The sequence below is a fragment of the Aphanomyces astaci genome, assembly GCF_000520075.1.
Source record: "Aphanomyces astaci strain APO3 unplaced genomic scaffold supercont1.4, whole genome shotgun sequence".
Classification (NCBI taxonomy): domain Eukaryota; phylum Oomycota; class Saprolegniomycetes; order Saprolegniales; family Verrucalvaceae; genus Aphanomyces; species Aphanomyces astaci.
The window spans coordinates 929,691-956,333 of record NW_009798267.1 but is presented as its reverse complement, the minus strand read 5'-3'; the positions used below and the strand labels follow the sequence as shown (position 1 = coordinate 956,333).

The window sequence follows — 26,643 nt, the reverse complement described above, 5'->3', positions numbered from 1 at the left end:
GGTCAACGAAATGGGGCCGCCAACGACGCCAGCTCCTCCAGTCACTGTCACGGTACCACCAGTGCCCGTGGTCCCGGCACCAACCGACAAGTTGATCGCACCTCCCGGTCCGGCAGTTCCAGCGCCAGTCTTCAACTGAATCAATCCACTCGTGCTGCCGCCCGCAGTGCTGATAGTCACAGTACCGCTCACGGAGGTCGAGGCTCCTGCGCCGGACAAGAGGTTGACATTGCCGCCGAGGGTGGCTGTTCCCGCGCCTCCAGTCAATTCCACATTACCACCAACCAGTCCGGTACCGCCGATGACGGATGCCTTGCCTCCAGTGGCCACGGAACTGGCACCCGCCGTGAATGTGATGGCTCCGCCATTGCTCAAGACACCGTTGCCAACCGTCGCAGTGATATCGCCACCCGTTCCAGCAGTGGTGGATAGACCGGTGGCAAATTGAATCGCACCGGAAGTGCCACCGACGGCGGCAGCTGTAGAAATGATGACAGCACCAGAGGTACCAGCTGTGGACGCTCCGCTAGTCAACGAAATACTCCCACCCGCTACTGCGGCCCCACTGGACAAGGAAATGGCACCACCAGTGCCCGTTGATCCTGTGCCAACGGACAATCGAATAGGTCCACTCGGGCCATTACTGGACGTTCCTGAACTGAGTTGGATGGTTCCACTTGAAACTCCATTAGCAGTACTCACAGATACACCGCCCGTACTTCCAAGAGTTGTACTAGTACCGCTGGTGAGAGCGATATTTCCACCAGCGCCAGTACCTCCACTACCGCCAGAAAGCGCAATGTTCCCTCCAATCGTTTGTCCGGTACCTCCTAAAAGCTCGACGTTGCCGCCCACCGTAGTTCCAGCACCACCCACAACGGAACTTTTTCCGCCCACTTGATCGGCACTAGCTCCAGCAGTCAACGTAATCGCCCCACCAACGCCAGTCGCTCCATTGCCAACTGTTACAGAAATGTCGCCACCAGTACCACCGGTTGCAGCTCCAGACGCGACGGAAATTCCTCCAGAATTACCACCGACGGAGGCACTGGAGGCAATGGAAACAGCGCCTGAAGCTCCGGCAGTCGATCCACCGCTCTTTAATGTCAAGACACCGCCGGCTACACCGTTCCCGCTTGAGGCAAGTAGTGCACCTCCGGTCGACGTAGTTGAAGCACCAACGGAGAATTGAATGACGCCGCCCGGTCCAGTGCTTCCAGTGCCAGACGTGAGAGAGATGGAACCACTGGTGATGCCGCTAGCCGTGGATAACGTGACAGCCCCACTAGGGGTGGTGGCAATTCCCGCCCCACTCTTTATGTTCACGTTGCCGCCAGCACCAGACGACGCGTCGCCGCCACTGACATCCATGCGACCACCGACTGTACCAACTCCTCCGGTGAGAGAAACTTTACCACCCGTCCCTGCTAAGCTGAGACCGGCGATCAGAGTGATGGCACCACCAGTCGTCGTGTCCCCATCGCCCACGGATAAAGTGATAGCCCCGCCTTGGCCACCCGTGGCAACTCCAGTGTTTAGTGATAATGTGCCAGAATTTCCGCCAGCAGAAAGGCTAGATTTGATGGATACACCGCCCGATGTTCCCGCAGTGGAGCTGCCACTGATCACGTTGACAGCACCACCGTTCACTGCATTTCCACTTGAAAGGCTGATATCTCCTCCGGTTCCGGTGGTTCCAGCGCCAACAGACGCATGAATGCTTCCTCCGGCGCCGCCTGTCGCGGTGCCCGAATTCAGCAAAATCATGCCACTTGTACTGTCGGTTGCAGAGCTCAAAACAACATCTCCGCTCACCGCTGGGCCAGTACCAACGCCACTTAGCAGCATGACGTTCCCACCACCACCGGCAGAGCCTGCACCTCCTGTCAACTCGACATTCCCGCCAAGTGTACCGGCTCCGCCGGTGATAAATGTTTTGCCACCAGCAGCGACGCTGCTAGCGCCAGCAGTCAATGAAATGACTCCACCAACGCCTACTATACCGCTTCCCACAGTAGCAGAAATACTGCCACCAGTACCACCCGACGTTGAAGATCCACTGTTAATCGACACCGCACCAGCGCTACCACCAGTGGAAGCGCTCGAACCGATGGTGACGGTCCCAGATGCCCCCGCCGTCGAAGTACCACTGGTCAACGAAATGGGGCCGCCAACGACGCCAGCTCCTCCAGTCACTGTCACGGTACCACCAGTGCCCGTGGTCCCGGCACCAACCGACAAGTTGATCGCACCTCCCGGTCCGGCAGTTCCAGCGCCAGTCTTCAACTGAATCAATCCACTCGTGCTGCCGCCCGCAGTGCTGATAGTCACAGTACCGCTCACGGAGGTCGAGGCTCCTGCGCCGGACAAGAGGTTGACATTGCCGCCGAGGGTGGCTGTTCCCGCGCCTCCAGTCAATTCCACATTACCACCAACCAGTCCGGTACCGCCGATGACGGATGCCTTGCCTCCAGTGGCCACGGAACTGGCACCCGCCGTGAATGTGATGGCTCCACCATTGCCCAAAACACCATTGCCGACTGTAACACTGATTGCACCTCCGGTTCCTCCCGTGGCGGCGGCAGTAGAAATCGATACTGCTCCAGATGTGCCCCCTGCAGAAGTACCGGAACCAATGGAAATAGCTCCAGAAATGCCGCTGCTTGCGGTTCCAGAGGTGATGGACACAGCACCGCCATTGACACCATTGCCACTGTTGACTGTGACAGCACCGCCTGTAGCGCTAGCAGTGCCAACTGACAATACAATCGAACCACTGGGACCGTTGGTTGATATGCCTGAAGAAAGTTGGACAGCACCGCTAGTTGTGCTGGCAGCAGTGCTTAGCACGGCATTTCCACTCGTAAATCCGGTAGCCGCCGCACCGCTAGTGAGAAGTACGTTACCTCCGTTGTTGGTCGATCCAACACCGCCGTTGAGTTCGACGTTGCCGCCGCTTGTGCCCGTGCCACTTGTTGCTGAGACTTTACTGCCAGTCGAGGTGGAACTCAAACCAGACACAAAGGTGATGTCGCCTCCAGCACCGACTCCATTGCCAACCGACACACGAACGCCGCCAGCTGTGCCGCCGGTAGCCGCTCCCCCCGAGATGGTAACTATACCAGAATTACCACCCGCGGCAGCACCACTCGCAATAGAAATCGTGCCAGAATTTCCAGCGGTCGAAACACCACTGGTCAATGCCACTGATCCACCAACAACACCAGATCCACCGCTTAAAGTAATGGCACCGCCAGCTCCGATAGCGCCAACACCCACGAGCAGGTCAATGTTCCCGCCAGGCCCTGCAGTGCCAGATCCAGTGGACAATTGAATCGCGCCACTGGTGGCATCATTAGGGGTGTTTAGGGCAATGGATCCACTCAACGCTGCGGCAACGCCCACACCACTGAGCAAGACAATATTGCCGCCATTGGTCGAAGTAGCCGCACCTGCTGTCAGAGCTACGTTTCCCCCGACGGTACCAGTACCACCAGTGATTGCCACACGACCACCTGATGCGGCGGAGCTTGTTCCAGCCGTAAATGCTACGGCGCCACCAGCACCAAGAACCCCGCTTCCGACGGTACCAGTAATGGCACCACCTGTGCCACCAGTGGCAGCACCTGTGGAGATAGCGATGGCACCAGTGTCGCCTCCAACTGAGCTACCAGATCCAATCGACACAGTGCCAGATACGCCTGCAGTGGATGCGCCGCTAGTGAGGCTGATTGGACCACCCACGACTCCTGCACCACTAGTCGCAGCAACTGACCCACCAGTACCAGTGGACCCACCACCGACCGACAGCTGAATGGAACCTCCAGTCCCTCCGGTTCCAGAGCCAGTCTTCAACTGAACGGCCCCGCTTGTACTTCCAGATGGAGTGGTAATCGTCACGGCGCCAGACGTAGACGAGGCTGCTCCCGCACCACTCAACAGCGCAATGGCACCGCCGGTTGTAGACGAACCAGCGCCTCCAGTCAGCTCAACGTTGCCGCCAACGGTACCGAGGCCGCCAGCCACTGAAGTTTTGCCGCCAGTGCTGGCAGTGCTAGCTCCCGAAGTCAAAGCAATTATACCTCCAACGCCAGCTGCACCGTTGCCAACCGTCAATGCAACTCCACCACCAGTGCCGCCAGTCGCCGCACCAGAGGAAATCGAGATAGCACCGGAATCACCGCCAGTAGATGCTGCAGTGGCAATTGTCGCGGTGCCAGATGCTCCAGCAGTGGATGCTCCACTTGAAATAGCTACTGGGCCTCCCGCGACACCCGCACCGCTCGTTGCAGTGATGGCGCCGCCAGTTCCCATACTTCCGGTGCCCACGGATAGCACAATAGCACCACCAGGGCCGCCAGATCCGGTTCCAGACTTCAACTGAATCGAGCCACTTGTGGTTGCAGGTGCAGAGCTCACAGTAACACTGCCGCTGGTAGAGGCCGCAGCGGCAGCTCCAGTTGTCAACACAACGTTGCCTCCGTTTGTTGATGTTCCTGCACCGCCTGTCAACTCGACATTGCCACCGACCGTGCCCGCGCCACCAACGACGGAGCCCTTGCCTCCCGCTCCAACGGCACTAGCTCCAGCAGTAAACGTCACAGCGCCACCACCACCAAGAACGCCACCTCCGACGGTGCCAGTAATGGCACCACCCGTGCCTCCAGTGGAAGCCCCTGTCGAGATGGTGACACTCCCAGAATTTCCACCTGTGGACGCACTGCTGGCCACAGTGACGCTACCTGATGCACCGGCAGTAGAAGTACCAGAGAACAGGGAAATCGGCCCCCCGACCACCGAGTTTCCACCACGAAGTTTGATTTCTCCTCCAGTTCCAGTGTTGCTCGTCTTGATGGAGACGGTGATGCCACCTGACACCCCACCAGTGGCAGCACCCGCCAAAATCGACACCGAGCCCGATGCGCCTGCTGCCGCCGCTCCGGAGGTCACCACAACGTTGCCCGTGGTGGGGGCGTCGGCACTGGATGCAGTAACATCTCCACTTGCGCCAGTGGCACTCGTGCCACTTGAAAAGGTGACCTTACCACCCACACCAGTGGCGAGGGCGTTTCCAGCTGACACGGCCACGTCACCTCCAGTGCCAGCGCTATTTCCACCGGCTACTGCGACCTTTCCACCGATGGACGTGCCCAGCGAAGTGGCGCCAGCACTCAACTGAACATTGCCGCCAACGTTGCCGTCACCACCGGCGATTGTAACGCCACCAGCTTGGGCCAACGTGCTTTTTCCACCAGACACGGACACATCGCCGGCTTTCGCACCAGTGGTTAGATCCGCCGTTGAGATCGCGACGTCCCCGCCGTTGCCAGTCGTCGCCACGCCTGTCTTCACAGTGACCCCCCCCACATTCGCAGCGGCGGTGCTGCCGCCCGTCCCAATGACGACGCTCCCGCTATTTAAACCAGCCGTGCCAGACCTCAACTCGACGGATCCAGAATGCGCGCTGTTTTGTCCAGACGCGACGGACACGGCTCCAGACGACGAATCAGAATGCGCGCTGATACCTGTGCGGAGCTGCAGGGCGCCGCCTGAAAGTTGTTGGGTGGACGATGTCGAGTCGCCAGTTTGGAGCACAATGGCGCCTCCTTGCTTGCTCAGCTCATCCGTCCCGGCGGCAACGTTCACAAACGAGGCCGCGCGCACCGTGAGCCCGTCAAATTCCGTGGCGATGGTGTTGGCACCTCCAAGAAGGGTGACGCCCGTGGCTGCTACCTGTAAGCGGGCCGTGGGGGTTGTCGATTGTGTGCTGTCGGCGGTGGCAAGGCGAAGGGCCACCGTCTTCGCACTGGTCGGACCGACAAAAACGGCTTCCACGGCTCCGGTGGCGTGCTCTGCCAGGTCGGCCCCGCTGGCCCTCAGGTCAATCGACGCCCCAAGCCCTTCAATGTACAGTGGAACTCCGTTGTAGCTCGGCCCAGCATAGACGCGATCAATGTGGAACGACGTGACGTCAAATGACTTGGTCGGGTGCACGACGTAAGTGGCCCCAGCAATACGAATGTACTGGTTCACAGTGAGCACTCCCGTGAGATCCGTCGACGTGAACACGACGTCGCTGCCTCGGGTCACGCTCACCGTGCCCGGGACTCGGACGGTGGCGGCAGCGTTGGCGCTGGAGAAGTGCTGGATGCGCACACTCGTGTGCGTGCCAATGGTGTCCGTGGTTGCATCCGTCGACTGAAGCGTCGTGCCCAACGCATTCACTTGCACCAGGGGTGTCGTGTCCTCGTACGTGGAAAAGATCGCTTGCTTGACCAGGATGGTTTCAGCCCCGGCAAGGGGATGTTGGATGCCGCGGTCTACAGTGATCGCAGAGGAAGTCACGGCGACCACCGTGCGCAATTCCACTTGGTTGATGAGGATCACGTCGCCAACATGCACGAGCTCGCTATCGGCACGATGAGGATATGGGGGTATATGTCGGTTATGTGTACCTGGCGTCGGAGGACGTGGGGATCGTGGTGGACGAGATGGCGACGCCGCCACTGGCGACGATCGCACCTGCGTGGAACAAGGAGCTCGACGCAATCGATACGGATGCCGACCCAAATGTTGGGTGGCTTTCCACCGTGACGTCGCCCAAGAACCGATTGTCTGGCCATGTGCGTAAGCTTCAAGCACGACAAAATAGCGATCGTCATACCGAGAAGGAAAGGGTCGCTTGGTGGCGTTTGTACAACGGTGAGGCGTCGATGTTTCTCTGCCAATTCGCCATCCACATCCCCGGCAACTTGGGACAAGAGGGGATCGCTTCGAGCTTCATAAATAGCTGTGCCACCTGCAGCACCATATATGATACCATCAGCCTTTTAAAAGCGATAGAGCACATCAACGCACCGAAGTCTTGACCGGTGGTGTCATGTACAAGTTGTAGGAGAGCAACAGTTGCGAGCGTGGCTGTTCGTAACCAGGTGAGACATCATCACAGTGATGGGGACACTGACGCACCTCGAATGAACTTTATCACATGCCGCACCATGGTTGGCGCTATACAAGTCTAGGGAGCCTCTGGTAGCTTTAGTGCGCCGCAGGCCAAGCCGATCAATCGTAGCGTTGGCTGCAAGATCTTTCTGAACGGACACAGCTACGCTGGCGAAAAATCGAACGATTTGTCGAAGCATTTGGGACTTTAAAGGCCAATCAAATTACAATAGCAAAGTCAAGCTCGAGCATGGATTGGTTGATAGCTGGAAATAAGAACCACAACTTGGAGGACTCTAGTAGTACTGTAGTACTGTAGGAGTCGTAGCTCACACATCCGGATAGCAGAAAGCGTATGAAACGTCTGGAAACATAATGATGATGACGATTTGACAACTCGTCCATGAACATGACGTCTCCGCTGCCGGATCCAATTTTGCATTGCTCGATGGCACTAAGAGAATCATGGTACCGACTTTTTGGCGAGAGCTCAATGGCGTGGTGGAAAGTAGCGCAAGACGCATACTGCGAGCCCCACCGCGCCTACCATGCGCTTGAGCACATTGCCTCCATGTACGACGTGTTCCAACTGCACCATGAGACGTTGGCCTTGTCGTCATTAGAAAGTTTGTTTGTGCTGGCTATCGTGTTTCATGATGTTGTGTATGACCCGCTAAACAAGTCCAACGAAGCGGACAGCATTGCATCCTTTCGCTTGTTCATTGATGATGTCCATCCTTCTCTCGGCCCTGCAGACATTTGTTTGGTGGAGTCCATGATTGAAGCCACGATTCGCCATCAACTACCTTCATCGTGCCACTCCGACGAGACCCGGCGCATCGTCGGGTGCTTTCTTGACCTGGACTTGGCCATATTGAGTCGATCGACAGTCCTATACGACGAGTATGCCAAGAACATTCGCTTGGAGTACATTGCCTTTGGTGACGCAGAGTTCCGTCAGGGTCGTGCGGCTGTCCTTCGATCGTTCCTTGATCGAGATCAACTCTACTTCACACCACGTTTCCAAAACGAATGGACCGCGGCCGGCCGTGCCAACTTAGAGAGAGAACTGAAAGCCTTAACGGATTAAATATCATGCTTTGTGGTGCCGTCGAGCCTTTTTTGCCGTAGCTTGTCTCCCAGCGGTTGTGGCAACTTCATCATGTACGGCTCCATTTTGTCCGTGTGGAAGTTTGTGTGCTCCACTTGTTGTTTGGTTTGGCTTTTCTTGGGCGAAGAATGAATTGCTCTTTCATTGCGCTTTAGCAGCAAGCGGTGTTCTGAACAAAATGAAGCTCTGTGTTAACAAGCCAAGAACGCATGCGTCACAATTATCATACCATCAAGGAGGGTGCTATCTTGCAAGATGGAGCTGTCTCGTTCAATGTGGGAATAACGGGGGTGTTCGTCTTCCACGCTCGTTCCAAAGCTCGTTCTCGGCCGCGTCGTTGTCTCTGGCTTCCCTTCCCATACATTGAGCTTCCTACATACAGCACATAATGAGACTTGAACTGGGCCGACTGAACCTACCCGTACGATCCTGGACCGAGAGTGCGGGGGTGATGCACATCGACTTCCTTGATCGATGTGTTGGTGTCCCGTGCCTGAGATAGATGGGAGAACGACATCGCGCCGCGCTCCTGCCACCCTTTCCAGTGGAGGCGACGGTTACACCGCTGGTCATTGGACGTTTCAGTAATACTGGAGTCCAATTTAAACGAAATTCATTTATTTAGTTTGCTGTAGTGTTGGGATCAGAATGCATGTTGCTGCAAACGGGAAATGATGTCTGGGTGGCTGCTCCTGCTAGTCCTCGGGTGGGCCGTCGCGTACTCGGTGATATACACTTCATCACAAGGCAATGCCGCCGCCACAGATAGCAACAGTCTGCACGTACTTCCGGCCTACGTATCCAAGGAATTCACAGGGCTGAATGAGCGGGTGTTCCAGCTTGGTCGTCGGCATCCCATCGCCCTCAAGGCATGGTTTACCGCTGGCAGTGTCGTAGCTGCTGTTCTCATGGTTGGTAGCACCTTGTACCTCATATGGAACGTGATGTTACTCGTCGCACGGCGTGTGGTGCAAGTTGACGTGGAGGCGCCGCTGTCGTCGACGTCTGTGATGATTCCCGGCGTGACCATGCCACTCGACGCCATGTGGTACTTGTGGATTGCCATCTTCCTCGCAGCTTCCTTCGTACGTCATGGACATATCCATGCCATCCTTCCCAACATCAACATTTGATGTGTTAGCATGAGTTTGGCCACGCGCTGGCGGCGGCGCTGTGCGAGATTCGCATGCTGTCGGTGGGGATCTTCTTCGCGGTGGTGTTTCCTGGGGCGTACGTCCGCTTCGACAGCTACTGCAACATTGGTGTGATGGACCAGATCAAGATCCAAAGCGCGGGCATTTGGCACAACGCGGTGCGAAGACTTGACCAATTCGGGTTTTCTTAGCTCAAACTAGGTATTGGCGCTCATCTGCATGCTGCAACTCATGCTGTTGCCGTCTCTGCTGTCCCCGTGGTACGCCACGCACCAAGGTCTGACGGTGACTTCGATGCCAGAGTTTTCCATCTTTGACGGGCTTGTGGACATTGGTAAACACTCACGTCACGACGATGGTTTCCGTACCCGCTCTCATCAATCATCATGCTTCTAGGCAATGTTGTCGTGTCCTTGGACCATGCGCCGACGTTAACTTTAGCCGCGTGGAAGAGCGAGATTGCAACGCTCACGGGGGTCGTGGACCAGCCTTATGCGACATGGAAACCAGTCGGCTACTGCATTCCCAGCCTAGACCTGGCCTCGTCTACTGCTGACACGTCGTGCTGCCACGTGGACAACGACAACACAGACAGCGCCTTGCAATGTTTTGCCCACGGTGGCCAAAGCAACAACGAACTCGACCCATCGAAGAAGCTTGTGTGTCTGGACGGAAATCAGGTCGGCGGCGTCTCCACCGCTCGTTGTTCCTCGGACGATTCGTGTGGTTCGGGAAGCGAGGACAGTAATCAACTGCCGCCGCCGTACACGTGTGTGTTGCCAAAACTGCAAGACGCGGCTACTTTGATCCGCATTGGGCTGCGCGGCAATGTTACCCTGATGGTACATGGCTACCCGCCGGACCTGCACGCGGAACTTCATCTGTCCCCCTACACCACCACACACAAGAGCCCAAGCAGCACTAGCTTGTCAACGACGGTGTGGCTGTCCCTGCCAACGTGGATCGAGCGGTTTTGGCAATTTGTGGGCAATGTGTCGGGGACATTAGGACTGTTCAATGCGCTTCCGATCCATCACTTGGATGGCAGCCACTTGTGTGCCAGCTATTTGCAGCTTGTGGTGGCAGACGAGGCTACCAGAGGCCAAGTTTTAAAGATCGTTCTGACCATCGGAGACGCGCTATTGGTGGCCGTGGGCGTCCTCTCCATGTGGCCGTAGCAGCATGCATAGTATTATTTATATCGTATCAACCATGGTCACACTATTGTGGTTCTTTGTGAAGAAATGGCGCTTTCCCGCCTGTTTTGGCCAACAGCCGCGTTTCTTGAATGACCAGGTCGTGGGATAACGCCTTGCACATGTCATAAACGCACAGCGCAGCGATGGACGCACCCGTAAGCGCTTCCATTTCGACGCCCGTGCGTCCGGTACATTTGACGGCGCAGTGGATGTGCAGCGTGTTGTCGTCCTGGACGTGCAACGTGACTTTGCAGTCGTTCAACGCCAACGGGTGGCAGAAGGGAATGAGGTCGCTCGTCTTCTTCGCACCCATGACACCTGCCAAGATTGCCGTGGTGAGAACAGGACCCTTTTTGCTCATCAGTTCCGCGTCTTGGCGTAGGGACGCAAGGATCCCTGCGGGAAATCGAACGATACTGCGTGCCACTGCTGTCCGGTCTGTGATCGCCTTGTCGGTGACGTCCACCATGGTGGGTTGCTTGTCGCTATTGACATGGGTAAGGCCATGCTTGGCCCGACTCGGGAATCCCGCTGATCGGCCTAAAGGCAGCAAGAAAATGGTCGCGCGAACGAGTGCCATTTGCACTTTGGCTTCTGGAAGGTATTATCCGGATATTATGCGGATATCAGGATGGTTTCGACCAGTCATCAAGCAGGGATTTCAGATTTCAACAATATCATGAGCAGCACAGGAGCCGCCACCACACCATCCCCGACACCGTCGGCTACCAGTGGACCGTTGCCGACCACGTTGCTTGTGATCGGTATGGCAGGAAGTGGGAAGACGACGTTCATGCATCGACTTGCTGCCCATGCTGCGGAGAAGCAAAAGGAAAGCCGACAGTACGTTGTGAATTTGGACCCGGCCGTGAAAACGATTCCGTACGGCGCCCACATTGACATTCGCGACACGGTGGACTACAAGCAAGTGATGTCCGAGTACGGATTGGGTCCCAACGGAGCAATCATGACGTCCCTGAACCTGTTCGCCACGCGATTCGACCAGGTCGTGGAACTCATTCAAAAGCGGGCTGCTACATTGGAGTACGTCCATCATCCCCATGTCCACATCATCTCATATTCTTTGTTAGCCACGTCATCGTCGACACGCCTGGGCAAATTGAAGCGTTCACATGGTCTGCGTCGGGTGCCATCATCACAGAGTCCCTCGCCACGACGTTTCCCACCGTGGTCGTGTACGTCGTCGACACCCCGCGGACGGTCAACCCCAACACGTTCATGTCCAACATGCTGTACGCTTGCAGTATCTTGTACAAGGTGAAACTTCCGTTCATTGTCGTATTCAACAAGACCGACGTGGTGACGCACGACTTTGCCGTGGAATGGATGACCGACTTTGAGGCATTCCAGGCGGCGCTGGACGCATCCCAAGAAGACAGCTATATGAACACGCTGTCACGGTCGCTCAGTCTTGTGCTGGAGGAATTCTACAACAACTTGCGCCATGTGGGGGTGTCGGCGGCGACGGGCGCCGGCATCGACGAGTTTTACAAGGTGGTGGAAGCCGCCACGGCCGAGTACTATGACGAGTACTTGCCGGATCTTGAGTTCCGCATCGAGCAGCAAAAGCAAAAGAAGGACAAGCATCAAGTGACCAACATGTCCAAGGTCCTAGACGACATGCACGTGGCCGACGACAAGGCGACGCCGCCCCCTCCAGCCCCCGCCACGCCCACACACATACAAGGCGAGCGAACGGAATTGTAATATCGTGTTAAATACTAGTACACTGCTTAGTATGTCATAGTTACATGTCGTTGACTACAACTACTACGATTGTTGGACGTGGAAAATGATATTTTCACAGCAACTAACTGTACACAAGAATAACATCCCAGTAGAAAGGATGGCGAAGTATAAATATCAAGGCGATAGCAAAGCCCACAATAGGATAGGAATCCATTCGAAAGGTGTAGCTACTCGTACACCTTTTTGCGCTTGGAGTCGCCACTCAAGTCGATGGTCGCAACTGTACCAGGTCGCTTGGCCGGAATGATCGCGTCTTCCAAGTCGCCAACGATCGCCCAATCCATGTCGTCATCAAATTCGTCCCGTGGGGGTGGTTTCTACATATGAGAATGCAACTGAGGCAAAACATCGTACATGTCGTTCGTTGTACGGATTGATTAAAGTAGGGCGACTTGGCTTTGGATTTCGAGGGTTCTTTCGGGGGTGAATGGTCTTCGTGTTGGTCCAAGTAGCCAGCAGGCAACGGGGTCGGCTCGATTCCGTTCTAACAAGGTAAGTAGTCCAGTGTGTACATGTGTAGTTGACTCCTGTCGTTATTTTTCAGTGTAGTACCTTGGTCAAGTACGACTTGACGACGTCGATGATGGCCTCGCCCCATTTCTTAACGCGCGTTCGACCGACCCCTTCGATGGCCATGAGTTCCGCACATGTCACAGGCACGGCTTCGGAAATCGCTACGATGCCTGACGTGGGTAAAATGTGATACGGCATCACGTCAAAGTTGTCGCAGACACTGGCGCGCCAATCCATGAGCAACTGGTGCAGCGCCTCGACATGATGCATCGACACGCGCGCGCCCATGGGTTTCGGCCGCGTCATGCCAGCAAACATCTCGATCACTTCGTCATCCCCCCCTTGCGTGAGGTGGACTACGGTCGTCGTCGAGTGCGCTTGGTGTTTGGACGTTTTCGCTGGTTTCTTGGACGCCTTGCCGTGCTCCTTTCGTCCAGATAGTGCAAGGGCGGCAGATGGAGGGGCTACGATCAAGGGCTGCCGCTTGGTTTTGCACACCAGAGCGACAGTTTCCCCTTGCACAAGTTTGCGTCCACTGGCGCCGGTGACCAGCACATTGGATGAAAACCCCATCGCATTCTTCTTCTCCTGTATTACGTTCGTTCATGCATGTCATGACGAGAGTTTGCTGAATGGTAGACGTACTAGTTCGTCCAAATACTGGCGCAAGATCATGTTGTAAATGATCCGTTCGACTTCGCTGCGGTCGTACCGCCCTTTGCCCGCTCCAAATTCGTGAAACCCTTCGATGAACGCCCTTCGTTTCTGCTGATCTTTGCTGATAGTACCCATAAACACGGCCGACGCTTGCACGACCGTCAGCGACTCGCCTTCGCTGGCACTTCGTTCCACTAGTATATACCATACCTCCTAAGCCATGGATATTCGTAGGTAGTAAATAACGCGATGTACCAATGCTGTAGATCTTCAAACAGTCGGCGGTCACGTCCTTCTTTTCAAACGCGGCGCCGTTGGACCGAGCTTTGCAGTTGTCGCACGTGTGGTGACAATTGTCGCTCGAGAAATGCTCACCAAAGTACTCGAGCAACGACGTGCGCCGGCACTCGACTTGATTTTCGCAAAACTCGACCATGCGCCGCAGATTCTGAAAATGCACGTTTTGATGCTGTGGGTTATCTCGATCTTGCGCGATCAAGTTGCGTCGACGGGACAAGTCCTTGAACGAGTAATACAACAGGCAAGTGGCATGTTCCCCATCTCGTCCGGCACGGCCAGACTCCTACATATTCCGATTCTGTCAGCATTGGTTTTAATATGACCCCGTACGTACTTGGTAATAATGCGTGACCGATTGAGGTATCGTGTGGTGAATCACATAGCGCACGTCGGGCTTGTTGATGCCCATGCCAAACGCGACGGTGGCCACAATCAGCTTGATGTTCCCTTTGCTCCAGTCGTGGTGCCGCTTGGATCGATCTGCGGGTTCCAACCCGGCGTGGTAAAATGAGATCTTCTTGGCCTTGGCAGTCCCTTCCAAGCCCAACGTTCGAATGATCTTGTCGGCCGTGTTTTCGCAATCTTTCTTAGACAAGCTACGTATATCATCTGTGCAAAGTACTTATGGTGTGAGTGTGTGTACCAATAGATGATGCCAGATTGGTCCATCCGATCCTTCACAAACGACACGAGTTCGTCCATGAACTTGGGGCCCTTTCGGCGCACATCGTACGACAAATTCGGTCTAGTAGATAACATTTGATATTTCCAAGTTTGGCTATATAGTTCGAATGTATAAAGTGTATGTGGTACCGATTGAAGCTCGAACGCGTGACAAACGGCTTGGCGAGGCGCAAGTTTCGCACAATATCAGCTTCAGTTTGATGGTTTGCCGTCGCCGTGAGCGCCATGATAGGAACCTAGACACACGACAATCCACACAAGTATGAGTATATATATATATATGAACATTCGTGTGAAAAAGTAGCCACGAGAGGTGACTCACGTTGGGGTATCGATTCCGCAGGGTGCCCAGATTCATATAGTCTTTTCGAAAGTCATGGCCCCACTGACTGATGCAATGCGCTTCGTCGACTACGAACCGCGCGAGGAGCTTTCGCGCCGCCAGCGACTCAAACAACTTGCCCAGTTGGCCACTGGATGCGATCTTCTCTGGTGTCACGTATAGCATTTTGATGGTAATGTTGTTGGAAAACAGCTGCGAAATGATCGGGCGCTGCACCGTGTCGTAGTCTTGGTCGCCGTTCAAGAGCGCCACGTCCACGTCCAACGCTTGCAATTGCTGGGTTTGGTCTTCAATCAGCGACACCAACGGGGAAATCACAATAGACACGCCGTCGTCGACACACGCCGGGAGTTGGTAGCACAAGCTCTTGCCTCCGCCAGTAGGCATCAGCACAAACACGTCTTTCCCAGCCAGCGCTTCCTAAACATATATATATATATATATCATGGTAACACTCCAACTCGTACTTGGACAATGCGTTCTTGGCCGGGACGATACGAAGAATGGCCAAACACATCGCGCAGAAGAAACTTGGCGCGCTTCATCTTATCCCCCAGTTGCGGTCCCGTGGGCGGCGGGCATTCCATTGAATGGCCAGCATTCCACGTCGATGTGGCGCTAGAGCAGCTTGCGGACGAACTGACGCCGCCGTCGACCCACGAATGAAATCCGCACGATTCGCAGCGGTTGAACACACGGCCAGCGTTCTTGCCGTACGAAACGTTTTGCGTGCTCGTCACTTGGCCACAGGTGCATCGTACTTGGTGGTCATTTTTCAATGATGAATCTGGCGCCGCCGCCACCATGTGAAGGTCCCCTCGAGCTTCGCCAGTCCTGGTCGAGTAACGGGTGGTTGTGATAGGGGGGTTGCTGTCATGAGGTCTGTCGTAACTGGCCGAGTTTGGTTTTGCATGCGACGAAGATTGAGTAACCACTGGCGACGGTACGATGTTTCGAGCTTGTTTGAACAGCAGAGTCTGTTGCGCCAGGGCTTGTTCCAGCCTGGTTTTCTCAGCTTCGAGGGCGTCCGGGACGTCCCCAAAGAGCGATGCGTCATCCACGTCTTCTCGGACTCGGCGCAACTTTCCGCGGATCTCGTTGATGGATTCTTGGATCTGACTTGGACTCAACGTTGGTGCGGCCTGTTCTTGGCTGTTCTTTGCACGAAGTTGGGCGATTTTCGACGACAACTCGCCTTCCAGCCGCTCCTTTTGCTCCTCCAGCTCAGCGGGCACAAATCCTTCCAGTGCCGCGTCATCGCAAGCTTCACGAACATCGCGCAATTTGGATCGAATTCGAGCGATGTTGTCCTCCAGCGATAATGGTGGCGTCGAGTAGTTGGTACTTGTCGAGGTGGATCGCAACGGAGCGGTTGATGGAACTGAAGTCGTCGCGGGCTGTGCTACTTGGCGATTGTACCGTGCAGGCCCAGGGATGGTAGAAGACTCAAGAAAGTGATTGGTTCGGGGATTGACGCTTGGAACTGCCGCGGGCGGGGACGGTGAAATGGAATTTCGGGACAAGTCGACGACTTCGCTGGGTTTCTTGGCTTTTGCGGTGGCCACCATCGCGTCGATGTCCACAGAGCCCAAGATGTCATCGAACTCCTCGGTTAAGTCCTCGTTCTTGTCAGTTGCCTAGCAACTCGTTCATTATGGAATTCACGCAGTTCATTTGACAGCATGTCTCACCGACGGTTGCTGAGAGTTCAGGGAAGTCGAAGGGACAGAGGATGGTTCTGCCTGCGATTGAATTTGGATTCTCTTGTTACGCTCCATAACTCGAGCACCAATGACGTTGAGGTTGATGTTATCTGACACATCCTCCATCGGAATCACAGCACGCGGCGCACAAGGGGTCCGGATCAACGTCCTTAGCAAGCCAAGGGCAGCGCCAGCATTAGGATCTCGAGTGTACGGGTCGGGAATTTCCTTCAACCTATGCGATAGTGAGTTGCGCAAATGAATCGAAATGGGTTGCAACTTGCAAGCCGTACCCGCTACGTCGACCCCGCATCTCCAGATACCCCTCGATGTTCTTCTTGTTCAGGGACTTTTGCAGCATCACCGTCTTGTCCTGTGCTCGGACAACCTCGAGCTGCTGCGCCAGGTTGTTCTCCATGTTTCAAGCTCGGAGCAGTGCGCGATGATGATCGACCTTTCCTTCGCGCGCAGATTTGAAATCACTGACATTCATATTTGATCAGGCCACTTTGGGCAAGTTCTTGCGTGCTTATTGGCTCGAAATGAGGATTATACCTTAAAAGTCCTTGCCCTAATTTCAGAGGTAAACGTCACTGATTGGCTACAATATTCAAATGTGACCAATAATATCTCACGAATCAATTCTCACCCCCCCCAACGTGTAGTTAGTTATGTTTGCATGATGCGTTGATTGCGCTGTTGGAATCGCTCCAGCAATAATAGTACTGTACGATGCACAGTCTTTACGTGTATTTAGATGACACCGCAGTGGCAATACATACTAAGTAGATTGAAAAATTGATATAAAGTTATTGTTCCAGCTATGTCCACTGGCAATTCCACAGAGGTCGCGATGCAGCAGGTGCCACCTTAACCCACTCAACAGGTAAACGGGTAGCACAAGCTTGCGTTTTCAAGCCCCGTCTGTCCCTTTCGAGATTGAAGACAGGGCCGTCATTCATGCGATTCTCAATGGCTCGTTGCCTCGGACCACGGCTACGAACTTATTGCTTGGCCAAGAGTTCGACAATGTCGGCTTCGAAATCGTTCGGGGCCGTCTGGGGGCTGTATCGCTGGTAAGGTTGGCCGTTGCGATCGACGAGGAACTTGGTGAAATTCCACTTGATGAAGTTGCCCAAGAGGCCGCCAAGATGATGCTTCAAGTACTGGAACACGGGGACTGTGCCGCTTCCATTGACGTCGCACTTGGCGAAGAACGGGAACGTGATGCCAAACCCCTTGACGAAATCCATGATTTCTTCGTTCGTGCCGGGTTCTTGGCCTCCGAACTGGTTGCACGGAAAGGCAAGGATTTGGAGGCCCTTGTCACGGTACTTGGTATCAAGTTCGGCGAGTTGAGTGTAGTTGACTTGCGTCAGGCCTCACTGCGAGGCCACGTTTACGACGAGACACACGCGACCGCGGTACTTGGACATGGGCACGATGTTGCCTTCCATGTCGGTTGCAGCCAGGTCGAAGAATGACTTGGCTTTCGTTGGGTCATCGGCGTGGGGGGCTGCTTCAGCGGAGCAGAACGAACGACCAAGCAAGCCCGAGAAGGACCATCCTTTCGACGTTGCACTGCGTGGACTCGCCATGGATAATCTGGAAATGTAATGTGCCATCAAGCCAAAGTTAGTTTTTGATTCGTTGGACTTCCTTTGGCCAGTTGGGACACTTTTGTCAAGTCATCAATCGGAATAGAACGCTTTCTTCGCGACGACAACAATAACATTGCTGATATGATGCACTTTAAATAGAAACTATGTATGTAGTGTTGAAATTCTGATGATATGATGCACTCTAAATATAACCTACTGGTATGTCACAATAAAAGCCTTTGAAATCATATATATATTTGTATATGTACTCAACCCGCCTCATCGTCCCGTTGGTTCAATTCGGAACAAAAAACGGTTCAACCAAGTTTCGCAGCAATTCGAAGGTGAATTAACGTAAAAAACCAAAACACAGTTACCGGTACGAGTAACAGCTGTAAGATAATTTTTTGGAGGCGTCGGAGTAGAATAGTAATGCACATAACATTTGAGTCAGTACGATATTTGAGTTCTGATTCCAAAAGTCAAGGCGCACCGCTTTCCCTAACAAATAATCGAAATAGAAGTTAACACGGTTATCTTCACAGATAAATTTGTGACGTTCTAACTGTAAGCTCGTATTTACGTTTTTTAAAACGTAAATACGAGCTTACAGTAACAAGAGTCAACCTAAATTGGCTATTAAAATAGCCAATTTAGGTTGACTCTTTTTATCTTGAAGTACTACGTACTAGTAGTACTGTAACGGAGGAATAACGTTAGCATTGGAATTCTGTGTTTAGGGTAGCGGTAACAAATGCTACACCGTTTACCGTAATTAGTACGGATTGGAAATTAGTGCGGTCCACACTAATATATGTGATGGCAAATTCTTGATTTGAGTGGTGGAGAAATAGTGCAGATTTCAATTTTCTGAAATGGTAATGGCGTTGGGCACCCTTGAGGCTTTAACGTCACCATCGCCAATCATCGCTGCATTTGCTCGTGCAGCAGCCAGCACAACAGTTCCACGTCGAACAATGGACGTACACGCAGCCGAAGTGGTATTCCACGATGTGGAAGCAGATGACGACCGCCAGGAGGACGTCGAGCAAGACTACCAGGACGAACAGACAAGCAACCAGCGCAAGCGCAAACTCCAACAAGTCGTGCCTGTTGCTAAAAGAGTTGCTGTCATCAATTGGATGATCAAAGATGCAGACGACAATGGGATCGATGGCAACATCATGCGTGTCATTACAGCGTTCCCGGCAAAATTCCGTGGCGAATACAAGGTATGTCCTCAATTATGCTATGCATTTAACAATGCCTTATGCTAGGCAAACCATTCTAAAGCTACGCGCTGGTGGAAAATGCGCGCGGAGGTTGGGAAGTATGCAGCATCGACCCAAAAGTCAATGTCAGCAGTTATTGCGTCCGGGCGGAAAAGGTTGAACGTCAAAGCGGCTCCTGGCAGAGGCCGCCGGCGCGCTGATTGGGTTACGTACGTATACGCTGAATTGCTCTCGGAATTCCATCGGTTAAAGTCTGCTGGAGTCAAGTTCTCCCCTGCTCTCCTTGTTCAGCTGGCACGCATGGTTGTGGACAACGCACCAGTGTACAATTCGACTTTCCAGGATCCATTTGACAACAAGCCAATTGTGGACAAAATTAAGACTCGCTGGATTCAACAATTTATGGTAATATATATTTCGTGTACTAGTACAATTTAAAGCGTTGTAATGATGTTTGATTTTATACAATTGTTTTCCGTTTAAATATCATTTATGAAATAATATTTTTTTAGGATGTTCATGACATTGTTCCTCGCTCCCAAACTGGGAAGCTTTCGCTCAGCCCCGCAAAGAAGGAGCACATTGAAAAAAACCGTCGCGTATCACTTAGGTGAACTACAAAGGGGTTTTGCCTCCGGCGACCTCGATGAGGATCTCCTCTGCAACATGGATGAGACCCATTTTGTCATCAACGAGGACAACGGTCGTACTCTAGGGTTTCGTGGCGATTCCGAAATAAAGTATGCCGATGTAGTGTCTGGTGGTGTCGGCATGACCATGATGGTATTCATTACTGGCTGAACTCGAGCTCGAATTGGTTCACCAATGATGATATTTCAAAACCCACAAAGATCATACCCAATACAAGGGCTTCCTGATAATGTACCTGGAGCATCGTACCGCTCAGGACCAAAAGGATGGAACGATATGAAGGTTAGACATATATTCCAAATTATAAACGAGAAATAACCACTTTAGTTTATAGGTGTTTCCACAATGGTTTGCCGAGCCCCGTGCATACGTCAAGGACAGTGCTGGTCGTAAAACTGTTATGTTTGTCGATAATTGTGGTGGCCACAACGAAAGCCCAGAGCTGCGTGCAATTTTGGATTCAACAAACACGGAGCTTCGTTACTTTCCTGCTTGTGCGACAGACCTTGTTCAGCCTGCCGACTCGTTTGTGATCTCCAAAATCAAAGACGAATGGACTCGCCAATGGGAGGCTGAGAAAATGCGTTTGATCCGTGACGGCGAATGGGCCGACACTGTCCGTTCAGATGGGGCGTGGTCGGGGAAGCTGAAGAACCCTGGGAAGCGATTCTTCTTGGAGCTGGCTTCAAAGACAGTTCGCGCTGTGAATGGTATGCGTGATATTGCTGGCCTTACCTATGCTCGAAAGGCTATGATTCGGTGCGGCATGGCCTTGGACGTTTGCGGTCGGTGGCACGAAGGACAATTGTCAATGGAGCTACAGGAAATTGTCAAAAAGCATCGAGTTCATTTCAATGGTACCGTGGTTGATGTACCAGTTCCAAAGTGAGGTTACTCAGTGTAATAGTTGCCCGCTAATACATGTTTATACTTGCAGTTGACTGTCCGCACTAATTCTCCACATTCAGAAATAGTGCGGTCCTTACTAATTATCCAAGCGCATAATTAGTGCGGATTGGAATATAGTGCGGTCCGCACTAATATATGTGATGGGGGTCCAGCGACCAGGTTGAAAAATAGTGCGGTCCGGACTAATTACGGTAAACGGTGTAACAGTAAATATAATTTACACAAAATTCGGATTTGTAGTGTACTACGTTGTATGTACTTCTGGTGAGGAAATCACCGAGTTTACATGTAAACACTCGACACAACCTCAGATCCAACCCAAAGTGGCCGGTATCGACAAGGGTGCTTCAAACCCAATACCTTCAATGACTATTATCAACGGCTTCTAACGTTATGCTGAATTGGTGTTGGCATTGCTATTAATATTATATGACAGAGGTTTTGGCTGAAACAAGTAACGAGGTGTGATTGGGCATTTGCAGCGCGGATGTCTTGTGATTAGTATTTTTGTCCAGCGACCCATCCACGATGCCATTTATTGACAGACCTTTGATTATGTCGCGTCGTAATCGTACTGTAGTAGGGCATAAAAAGTCGACTGCATAGTACAAGCTCGCTGTGCATTTGGAATTTCTTGTACACCAGTAGTGTACGGTACTGGTAGTACTGGTTTACAGTTAATTTAGTCTTCCATTTCGTCATCAGTGCATGTGGTACACACCCAGCAACGTTGGCCTTGCACCGTCCGTGTATGCATATGGAGGGAACACATCGAGTAGCTGCAGATCGCACACTTGTATCGGACGCGGAAGAGGTTGAAGACTCCGTGGCAGTCCCGGTATGTGCAATACCATTTACTATTGCACGGCCGGGAAACTGTTCGTTCCACATCGCATTCGTCAGCTTCGAGGCAATCGCTTTCATCAACTTCGACTCGACTTGGCTTCATCACGCCTTGTGTAGCCGCCTACACGTACGATCGATGATATGCCGCACTTATAGGTACCCAGTTGGTACTGAGGGTGCGCATCGGTGGTGGTCGACGCAATGCTGTCGGCAGTACATGTACAAGCAGTCGGGGCATTGCTTGATCGCAAGGAACGGCAGCAGCAGCGGGAACTTGACGTTGCAGTGCAAACACACCTTGCCCTCCAACACCAGTCCCACGGCTTCAATGTCTGAGTAGATCCACATGTTGGCCAACTCCACGGGCGATTTCATCTGCAGGGAGCGAGGCATGGCGATCGAGTTGCCTCCGCGGGCGTGGACATCGGCTCCTTGGATGAGCAGCAGGCGCACCAGGTCGGGGTGGTTGCGCACGATGGCAAAGTGAAGCGGACGCAGGTCAAAGTCGTCGCCTGCATTTGGATCGGCCTTGGCCGTCTACAAGGATGACGTCAGGATTACATTTCGATCAGCACGACATGGACAGGTACTTGAATCGCAAACGCAGCCACGTGGACATGGCCATGCCACACGGCATAATGCAAGACCTAAACACGTGTGTGTATGAGAAACTACCAGAGCAAGCATTGACCGTCATAACTAAAAGTACCTCGTTGGCAACAACGACATGGGCTTCGCTGTCGACATGCAACGCTTTCCACGTCTCCCACTGGCGCTGGTTCAACGTGCCCATTTCACAAGCACGGGCGAGAACTGGACCGAGTGTTCGGTGACGAGCATAGGGCCATGCAACCCACGGCTTGGACGACCGCCGCGCCGTCTTGGCCAGGACGCCCCCCGCGGCGGCTTCGGCGTGGGGGGGGATGGCTAATGCATCCAGCACGACTTGATAAGTGTCGGCTTGCTTGACGATGGATTTGAAATGACGCAGCAAGTCTTCAAACTGAAGGTCCATTACTTGGGACTCGACATTCTGCCAACCGTGCACGCACAGTGAAGGAATCGCCACACATGTATTCGAGAGAAGGACATCGTACTTTGAGCAGGGCCAGGCCGACACGGAACATGACGTCTTGGATGCCCACGAGCATCATGTCCAACACTGCTCGCGTCAGATCCAATTTTGACGAGCACGAAAACTACAGCAACGTGACGACAAGCAATGGGTATGAAGTACTACTGAACGCACGATTGTGGTGAACCATTCGACGCCGTACAGGTACACGCTAAAACCACACGACTCGAGGCGATCCGCGAGGTCAGGCAGGTACAGGCTGAATTGCTGTTGGAATTGGCCAAGGTACTCGTTCAGAAACATGGACGAGTCCTTGAAGACCTGCGCAACCATGTCAAGTTTGGCGATAACAAGTGTTGGACTAGTACCTACCTGGCTGAGATGCTTATGCTTCAAGAGATAGAGGAAGACAATGTACGCGTCCTCTTCTGAAAAGCCCTGGACGAGGAAGACGGCCGCGATGAAGTTCATCCCTTGGCAATACCCATCTTCGGCTTCTGAAATCGCATTCAAAACTCTGTGGAGCGCCGGTTGCATGGGCAATGTATCGTAAGGCAGCTCAAAGAGCACAAACGTTCGAGGCACATCTCGCGCGACATGGTCTGTGTACTTGTTGCTTGGCGTGGAAATCTAATGGCCCAGCATGACATTGCCAGGAACGTAAAGGTGGATGATACCTCGTTGTACACGTGCCTGTGTATCCTGACAAAGGTATCTGGAATCGACCATTGGTCGCCATCTACCTTGGTCTCCGTGAGCTTGATGATCTGCCGCCTCTCGTCGTCATCGAGAAAGTTAATCCGCCTGACCACGTTCCGCCAGAACACGCTCCAGTTGCTCATGATGACCTCTCAGCTCAGTCTTTCTCCAGACGGGCCAATCGGAGTGGAAATCCGGTTATTATCCGAATAAAACTATCGAAGTATTGGTCAAATATTGTGCACTGTACTCATACCAGTGTGTGAAATCTTATGTTTGTAAATACTACGTAGTACAGTACTTCACAGTCAGCTCGCTGTACTACATCCCAAAGAAAGCAATACAGTACTAGTGCATGGCATACATGCCACAAATATAGGCAAATGCATGGGGTGTATCGACGCATGGTATAAAATACTATATGTATAACGTTAGTACAGTACTGTACTAGGAGGATTTGGTAGAAATAAGGCCTTGAATACATCTCCTGAATGGGATCTTATTTTCGCCTTGTCAAACAGTCTGAAAAGCCACACTGATTATGAATCTGTATCATACTTCGAAGTACTTTATCCAAGTGTACAGTACTGTAAAACAATTTCTCAAGTTTTCAGAAACTCGCCACATGGACTCGATTGTGTATCGACAATCGAGTCAATTCACACCACTGAGATTGAATATACCATCGAATCTCATATCAATCACTCGAACGATCGAAATGGTCATCAGAGTGTCCAAAAGAACTCAGAATGCGAAATTCCTACGCTAAGGCAAAAGAACGTTAAACGAATCCATGACGCAGCAAAACTACCCGCCGCTCATTCAGCGGGGACACAGCCCCCCACGCATCGTTACGTCTCGACGAATCATTGTGCTATCATGCTTCGCTGTGAGCTTTGGTCTACTATGTGGAGCCGCCGTTTTATGTTCCCGCACCTCCATCGCATCAGCTGCCTTGACATCAACGCTGGTTGCATCAATATCGGGGCCGACTCTCAATGAAGGCGCTTCGGGAAGTGATCTGGGCGACGACGACGATGAATCTTGGGACCATGACGACGGCGACTTGATTGATGGTAAATTGGTCATGTCCGCGGCCTTGGCCAAGGTCGAAAACTGTGTCCCTTTTGACATCACGTCGTCCGTCACCGCCAACGCAACAGCTGGCTCTGTCACGTGGTCGACCCAGCGCATGTACAAGGAAGGCAAGGACGACGACTGGGTCGAGTGCGGGCACGGCCGCGCCGGCTTGGAACTCCGCGCTGTCGACGGATCTGACACATCTGCATCGTACAGTCATTTCCGCTCGATCGTGTTGGACCGCGACGCCGCGACCAATGTCACCATTCACAGTGTGTCGCTATCGAATCTGGACCCTGCTGCCACGTACGAGTATGTCGTGGGGTCGTCTCACCACGGGTACTCCAACCTCCACCGCCTCGGTCACAACATTGAGTACTCGTCCGATGAAGCGTGGCGGTGTCGGCCTGTGCGGGTTCGGTCTGCGTATGGCTCTACGCCGGATGCGTACGCAATTCAGTGGTCTACACCAGCCGACTGCTCGGCGGGTACCCACACGCTGACTTTGGAGGCTGGCAAGATGGCCGCATTTACTGCTTCGTCCATTACCCTCCCCGCCACGAGCTTTGCATTTGGCAGTCGAGCGCAGCATGTAGTCTCGGCCACGAACCTCCGCCCCCACACGTTTTACTCGTACTTTGTCGGCAACGACCAGTACAGTCGGTCGCTAGTGTTTACGTTTCGCACTGCGCCTGGCCCAAGCGATATCGCACCCCTTCGGTTCCTTGTCACGGGGGACATTGGATACCAGAATGCCGCGACGCTACCCATGATGCAGGCCCAGGTCGCGCGAGGCCTCGTGGATGCCGTCATTTCGGTGGGGGATTACGCGTACGACCTGCACATGTCCAAAGGGCAAGTGGGCGATGTGTTCCTCACCGAGCTGGAACCTGTGGCGGCGAACGTGCCGTTCATGGTGGCCATGGGTAACCACGAAGTCAAGCAACACTACAGCCACTACACGAACCGGTTCCAACTCATGCCTGCCAATGCCGGTGTTTTGGTAGACTCTCCTACCATGAAGAACAACTGGTACTACTCGTACAACGTCGGCCTCGTGCACTTTGTCGTGTTGTGCACGGAAATCTACTTCAAACCCAACCCGAAAGACCCCCAGTTTGTAGATAGGCAAGTCCAGTGGCTCCAAGCCGATCTGGCTGCCGCCAATGGTAACCGAACGCTAGCGCCATGGGTGATCGTCATCGGCCACCGCCCGCTCTACTGCACCAGCGACGCCAACTGCGATGCCCCCGCCGCGCTGCTGCGAGACGCGTTTGAAGACCTGTTCTACGACATGGGCGTCGACCTGTACCTTTGTGGCCACCAGCACAACTACGAACGTATGTACGATGTGTACCGAGGGGCAACGATGGCACGGTCCACCAACATGGCGGCGACCACGTACATCTTGACAGGCGCCGCGGGGCAGTCGAAGGTGCTCCCGGTGCGAAAGCCGTTCGGAAGACCACCCGAAGCGTACACGGCGTTCCGGAACACGGTCTTTGGGTTCAGTCGCCTCGTCGTGCACAACTCGTCGCATGTGCAGTGGCAGCAGATTGAGTGCGATCCGCTCAATCCTGCGGCGTACGGGGTCAATGGACAGGCCGTGGACGACGTCTGGCTCGTGCAGACGCGCCATGGCAGCTTCGCATCGTCTTAATACAGTACCGTAATGTGCCAATTAATATTAATGGCGTGTATGTGCCAATTATTGATGTAAAACATTAAGCCAATCACTGATCCCTAAATTGGAAAAGCGCCAATCACAGAACAAACCTCTGAATACCGTATACTAGTGTACAGTATATGTATTGCGACAGGTGATATTCACAACCGGCCGACACTCGTTCTCAAAATTTTGTTAATCCATTGCGTCATACAAATTTGAAGTATATTCAACATATAATATCAGTTATTACAGGAATGTCTATTGATGAATCCGTCGCAATGCATATACACTATACGGTATGTTTACCCGTAGCCATTCAACATCGAAGGTTAAAATATTACGTCAACAATTGCCACCCCACCACTTTACAGCTCAATTGTACGAAACAGTATATTGCATATTGTGGATTGCCCTGAAAATTGTGTACTTCGAAGTACAATTTAGGACACTTGAGGATCAGGAATTATGGCCATTCTCTGAAAAAACAAAGTTGTATTGCTTACAA

At 53.1% G+C, this 26,643-nt stretch overlaps 11 protein-coding genes across 15 annotated transcripts; 5 read left to right on the top strand and 6 right to left on the bottom strand.

Moving 5' to 3' along the window:
- Positions 1-1,702: 1,702 nt before the first annotated feature.
- On the top strand, positions 1,703-2,290 carry H257_02484 (hypothetical protein; the record flags this gene model as incomplete). The annotated part of the gene is made up of 1 exon (XM_009826152.1): positions 1,703-2,290. Exon 1 carries the CDS (start codon positions 1,718-1,720, stop codon positions 2,288-2,290), a length of 573 nt encoding a protein of 190 aa, XP_009824454.1. The 5' UTR covers positions 1,703-1,717.
- Positions 2,291-3,548: 1,258 nt separating this feature from the next.
- Positions 3,549-7,000, bottom strand: H257_02483 (hypothetical protein; the record flags this gene model as incomplete). Its single annotated transcript, XM_009826151.1, has 6 exons — positions 3,549-3,727; positions 3,786-6,409; positions 6,456-6,615; positions 6,665-6,799; positions 6,859-6,918; positions 6,970-7,000. 6 exons carry the CDS (start codon positions 6,998-7,000, stop codon positions 3,549-3,551), a joined length of 3,189 nt encoding a protein of 1,062 aa, XP_009824453.1.
- A 325-nt stretch (positions 7,001-7,325) lies between these two features.
- On the bottom strand, positions 7,326-8,615 carry H257_02481 (hypothetical protein). The gene is made up of 3 exons (XM_009826149.1): positions 8,473-8,615; positions 8,283-8,425; positions 7,326-8,222 (listed from the first exon to the last, which is right to left on the bottom strand). Exons 1-3 carry the CDS (start codon positions 8,568-8,570, stop codon positions 8,029-8,031), a joined length of 435 nt encoding a protein of 144 aa, XP_009824451.1. The 5' UTR covers positions 8,571-8,615; the 3' UTR covers positions 7,326-8,028.
- Positions 7,436-8,003, top strand: H257_02482 (hypothetical protein; the record flags this gene model as incomplete). The annotated part of the gene is made up of 2 exons (XM_009826150.1): positions 7,436-7,845; positions 7,904-8,003. The coding sequence occupies 2 exons, from the start codon at positions 7,436-7,438 to the stop codon at positions 8,001-8,003; spliced, it is 510 nt and encodes a 169-aa protein (XP_009824452.1).
- A 67-nt stretch (positions 8,616-8,682) lies between the features above and the next one.
- H257_02480 (hypothetical protein) lies at positions 8,683-10,985 on the top strand. Its single transcript, XM_009826148.1, has 4 exons — positions 8,683-9,138; positions 9,195-9,365; positions 9,409-9,541; positions 9,604-10,985. Exons 1-4 carry the CDS (start codon positions 8,725-8,727, stop codon positions 10,383-10,385), a joined length of 1,500 nt encoding a protein of 499 aa, XP_009824450.1. The 5' UTR covers positions 8,683-8,724; the 3' UTR covers positions 10,386-10,985.
- On the bottom strand, positions 10,172-10,988 carry H257_02479 (molybdenum cofactor biosynthesis protein C; the record flags this gene model as incomplete). Its single annotated transcript, XM_009826147.1, has 1 exon — positions 10,172-10,988. A coding segment is annotated over one exon (560 nt), but the record flags the coding sequence as incomplete, so codon positions are not given.
- An 80-nt stretch (positions 10,989-11,068) lies between these two features.
- Positions 11,069-12,187, top strand: H257_02478 (hypothetical protein). Its single transcript, XM_009826146.1, has 2 exons — positions 11,069-11,450; positions 11,498-12,187. The coding sequence occupies exons 1-2, from the start codon at positions 11,086-11,088 to the stop codon at positions 12,132-12,134; spliced, it is 1,002 nt and encodes a 333-aa protein (XP_009824448.1). The 5' UTR covers positions 11,069-11,085; the 3' UTR covers positions 12,135-12,187.
- Positions 12,188-12,280: 93 nt separating this feature from the next.
- Positions 12,281-16,794, bottom strand: H257_02477 (the record flags this gene model as incomplete). Of its 2 annotated transcripts, XM_009826145.1 has the most annotated exons (12): positions 12,281-12,493; positions 12,547-12,660; positions 12,729-13,277; positions 13,335-13,540; positions 13,602-13,929; positions 13,981-14,242; positions 14,290-14,391; positions 14,460-14,566; positions 14,653-15,093; positions 15,141-16,310; positions 16,365-16,604; positions 16,657-16,794. In XM_009826145.1, 12 exons carry the CDS (start codon positions 16,792-16,794, stop codon positions 12,344-12,346), a joined length of 3,807 nt encoding a protein of 1,268 aa, XP_009824447.1. In that variant the 3' UTR covers positions 12,281-12,343. The 2 variants fall into 2 exon arrangements, with proteins under 2 accessions (XP_009824447.1, XP_009824446.1); XM_009826144.1 differs by having other exon boundaries at positions 12,281-12,660.
- A 586-nt stretch (positions 16,795-17,380) lies between these two features.
- On the bottom strand, positions 17,381-17,974 carry H257_02476 (hypothetical protein; the record flags this gene model as incomplete). Its single annotated transcript, XM_009826143.1, has 2 exons — positions 17,381-17,710; positions 17,780-17,974. The coding sequence occupies 2 exons, from the start codon at positions 17,972-17,974 to the stop codon at positions 17,381-17,383; spliced, it is 525 nt and encodes a 174-aa protein (XP_009824445.1).
- A 3,395-nt stretch (positions 17,975-21,369) lies between these two features.
- H257_02475 (hypothetical protein) lies at positions 21,370-23,544 on the bottom strand. 4 transcript variants are annotated; one of them, XM_009826139.1, is made up of 8 exons: positions 23,368-23,544; positions 23,063-23,320; positions 22,865-23,011; positions 22,713-22,814; positions 22,325-22,648; positions 22,206-22,262; positions 21,787-22,152; positions 21,370-21,736 (listed from the first exon to the last, which is right to left on the bottom strand). In XM_009826139.1, exons 1-8 carry the CDS (start codon positions 23,530-23,532, stop codon positions 21,452-21,454), a joined length of 1,704 nt encoding a protein of 567 aa, XP_009824441.1. In that variant the 5' UTR covers positions 23,533-23,544; the 3' UTR covers positions 21,370-21,451. The 4 variants fall into 4 exon arrangements, with proteins under 4 accessions (XP_009824441.1, XP_009824444.1, XP_009824442.1 ...); XM_009826142.1 differs by having other exon boundaries at positions 23,384-23,544; XM_009826140.1 differs by having other exon boundaries at positions 21,370-22,152.
- Positions 23,545-24,149: 605 nt separating this feature from the next.
- Positions 24,150-26,199, top strand: H257_02474 (hypothetical protein). The gene has a single exon (XM_009826138.1). The coding sequence runs from the start codon at positions 24,183-24,185 to the stop codon at positions 26,127-26,129; it is 1,947 nt and encodes a 648-aa protein (XP_009824440.1). The 5' UTR covers positions 24,150-24,182; the 3' UTR covers positions 26,130-26,199.
- Positions 26,200-26,643: the final 444 nt, after the last annotated feature.

What these genes read in the sequence shown, in the direction of transcription:
- H257_02480 (XM_009826148.1), top strand. Translation starts at nt 8,725, where the DNA reads ATGATGTCTGGGTGGCTGCTCCTGCTAGTCCTCGGGTGGGCCGTCGCG. An exon ending in TCTTCCTCGCAGCTTCCTTC is followed by an intron (nt 9,139 to 9,194) that starts GTACGTCATGGA and finishes TTGATGTGTTAG; the next exon opens with CATGAGTTTGGCCACGCGCT. An exon ending in TGACGGGCTTGTGGACATTG is followed by an intron (nt 9,542 to 9,603) that starts GTAAACACTCAC and finishes TCATGCTTCTAG; the next exon opens with GCAATGTTGTCGTGTCCTTG.
- H257_02474 (XM_009826138.1), top strand. Translation starts at nt 24,183, where the DNA reads ATGACGCAGCAAAACTACCCGCCGCTCATTCAGCGGGGACACAGCCCC.
- H257_02475 (XM_009826139.1), bottom strand. Translation starts at nt 23,532, where the DNA reads ATGAGCAACTGGAGCGTGTTCTGGCGGAACGTGGTCAGGCGGATTAAC. An exon ending in TCGGCCTGGCCCTGCTCAAA is followed by an intron (nt 22,649 to 22,712) that starts GTACGATGTCCT and finishes CACGGTTGGCAG; the next exon opens with AATGTCGAGTCCCAAGTAAT. An exon ending in ACCACCGATGCGCACCCTCA is followed by an intron (nt 21,737 to 21,786) that starts GTACCAACTGGG and finishes TCGTACGTGTAG; the next exon opens with GCGGCTACACAAGGCGTGAT.
- H257_02481 (XM_009826149.1), bottom strand. Translation starts at nt 8,570, where the DNA reads ATGTCGTTCTCCCATCTATCTCAGGCACGGGACACCAACACATCGATC. An exon ending in CTCGGTCCAGGATCGTACGG is followed by an intron (nt 8,426 to 8,472) that starts GTAGGTTCAGTC and finishes TGCTGTATGTAG; the next exon opens with GAAGCTCAATGTATGGGAAG. An exon ending in AGATAGCACCCTCCTTGATG is followed by an intron (nt 8,223 to 8,282) that starts GTATGATAATTG and finishes CATTTTGTTCAG; the next exon opens with AACACCGCTTGCTGCTAAAG.
- H257_02478 (XM_009826146.1), top strand. Translation starts at nt 11,086, where the DNA reads ATGAGCAGCACAGGAGCCGCCACCACACCATCCCCGACACCGTCGGCT. An exon ending in AAGCGGGCTGCTACATTGGA is followed by an intron (nt 11,451 to 11,497) that starts GTACGTCCATCA and finishes ATTCTTTGTTAG; the next exon opens with CCACGTCATCGTCGACACGC.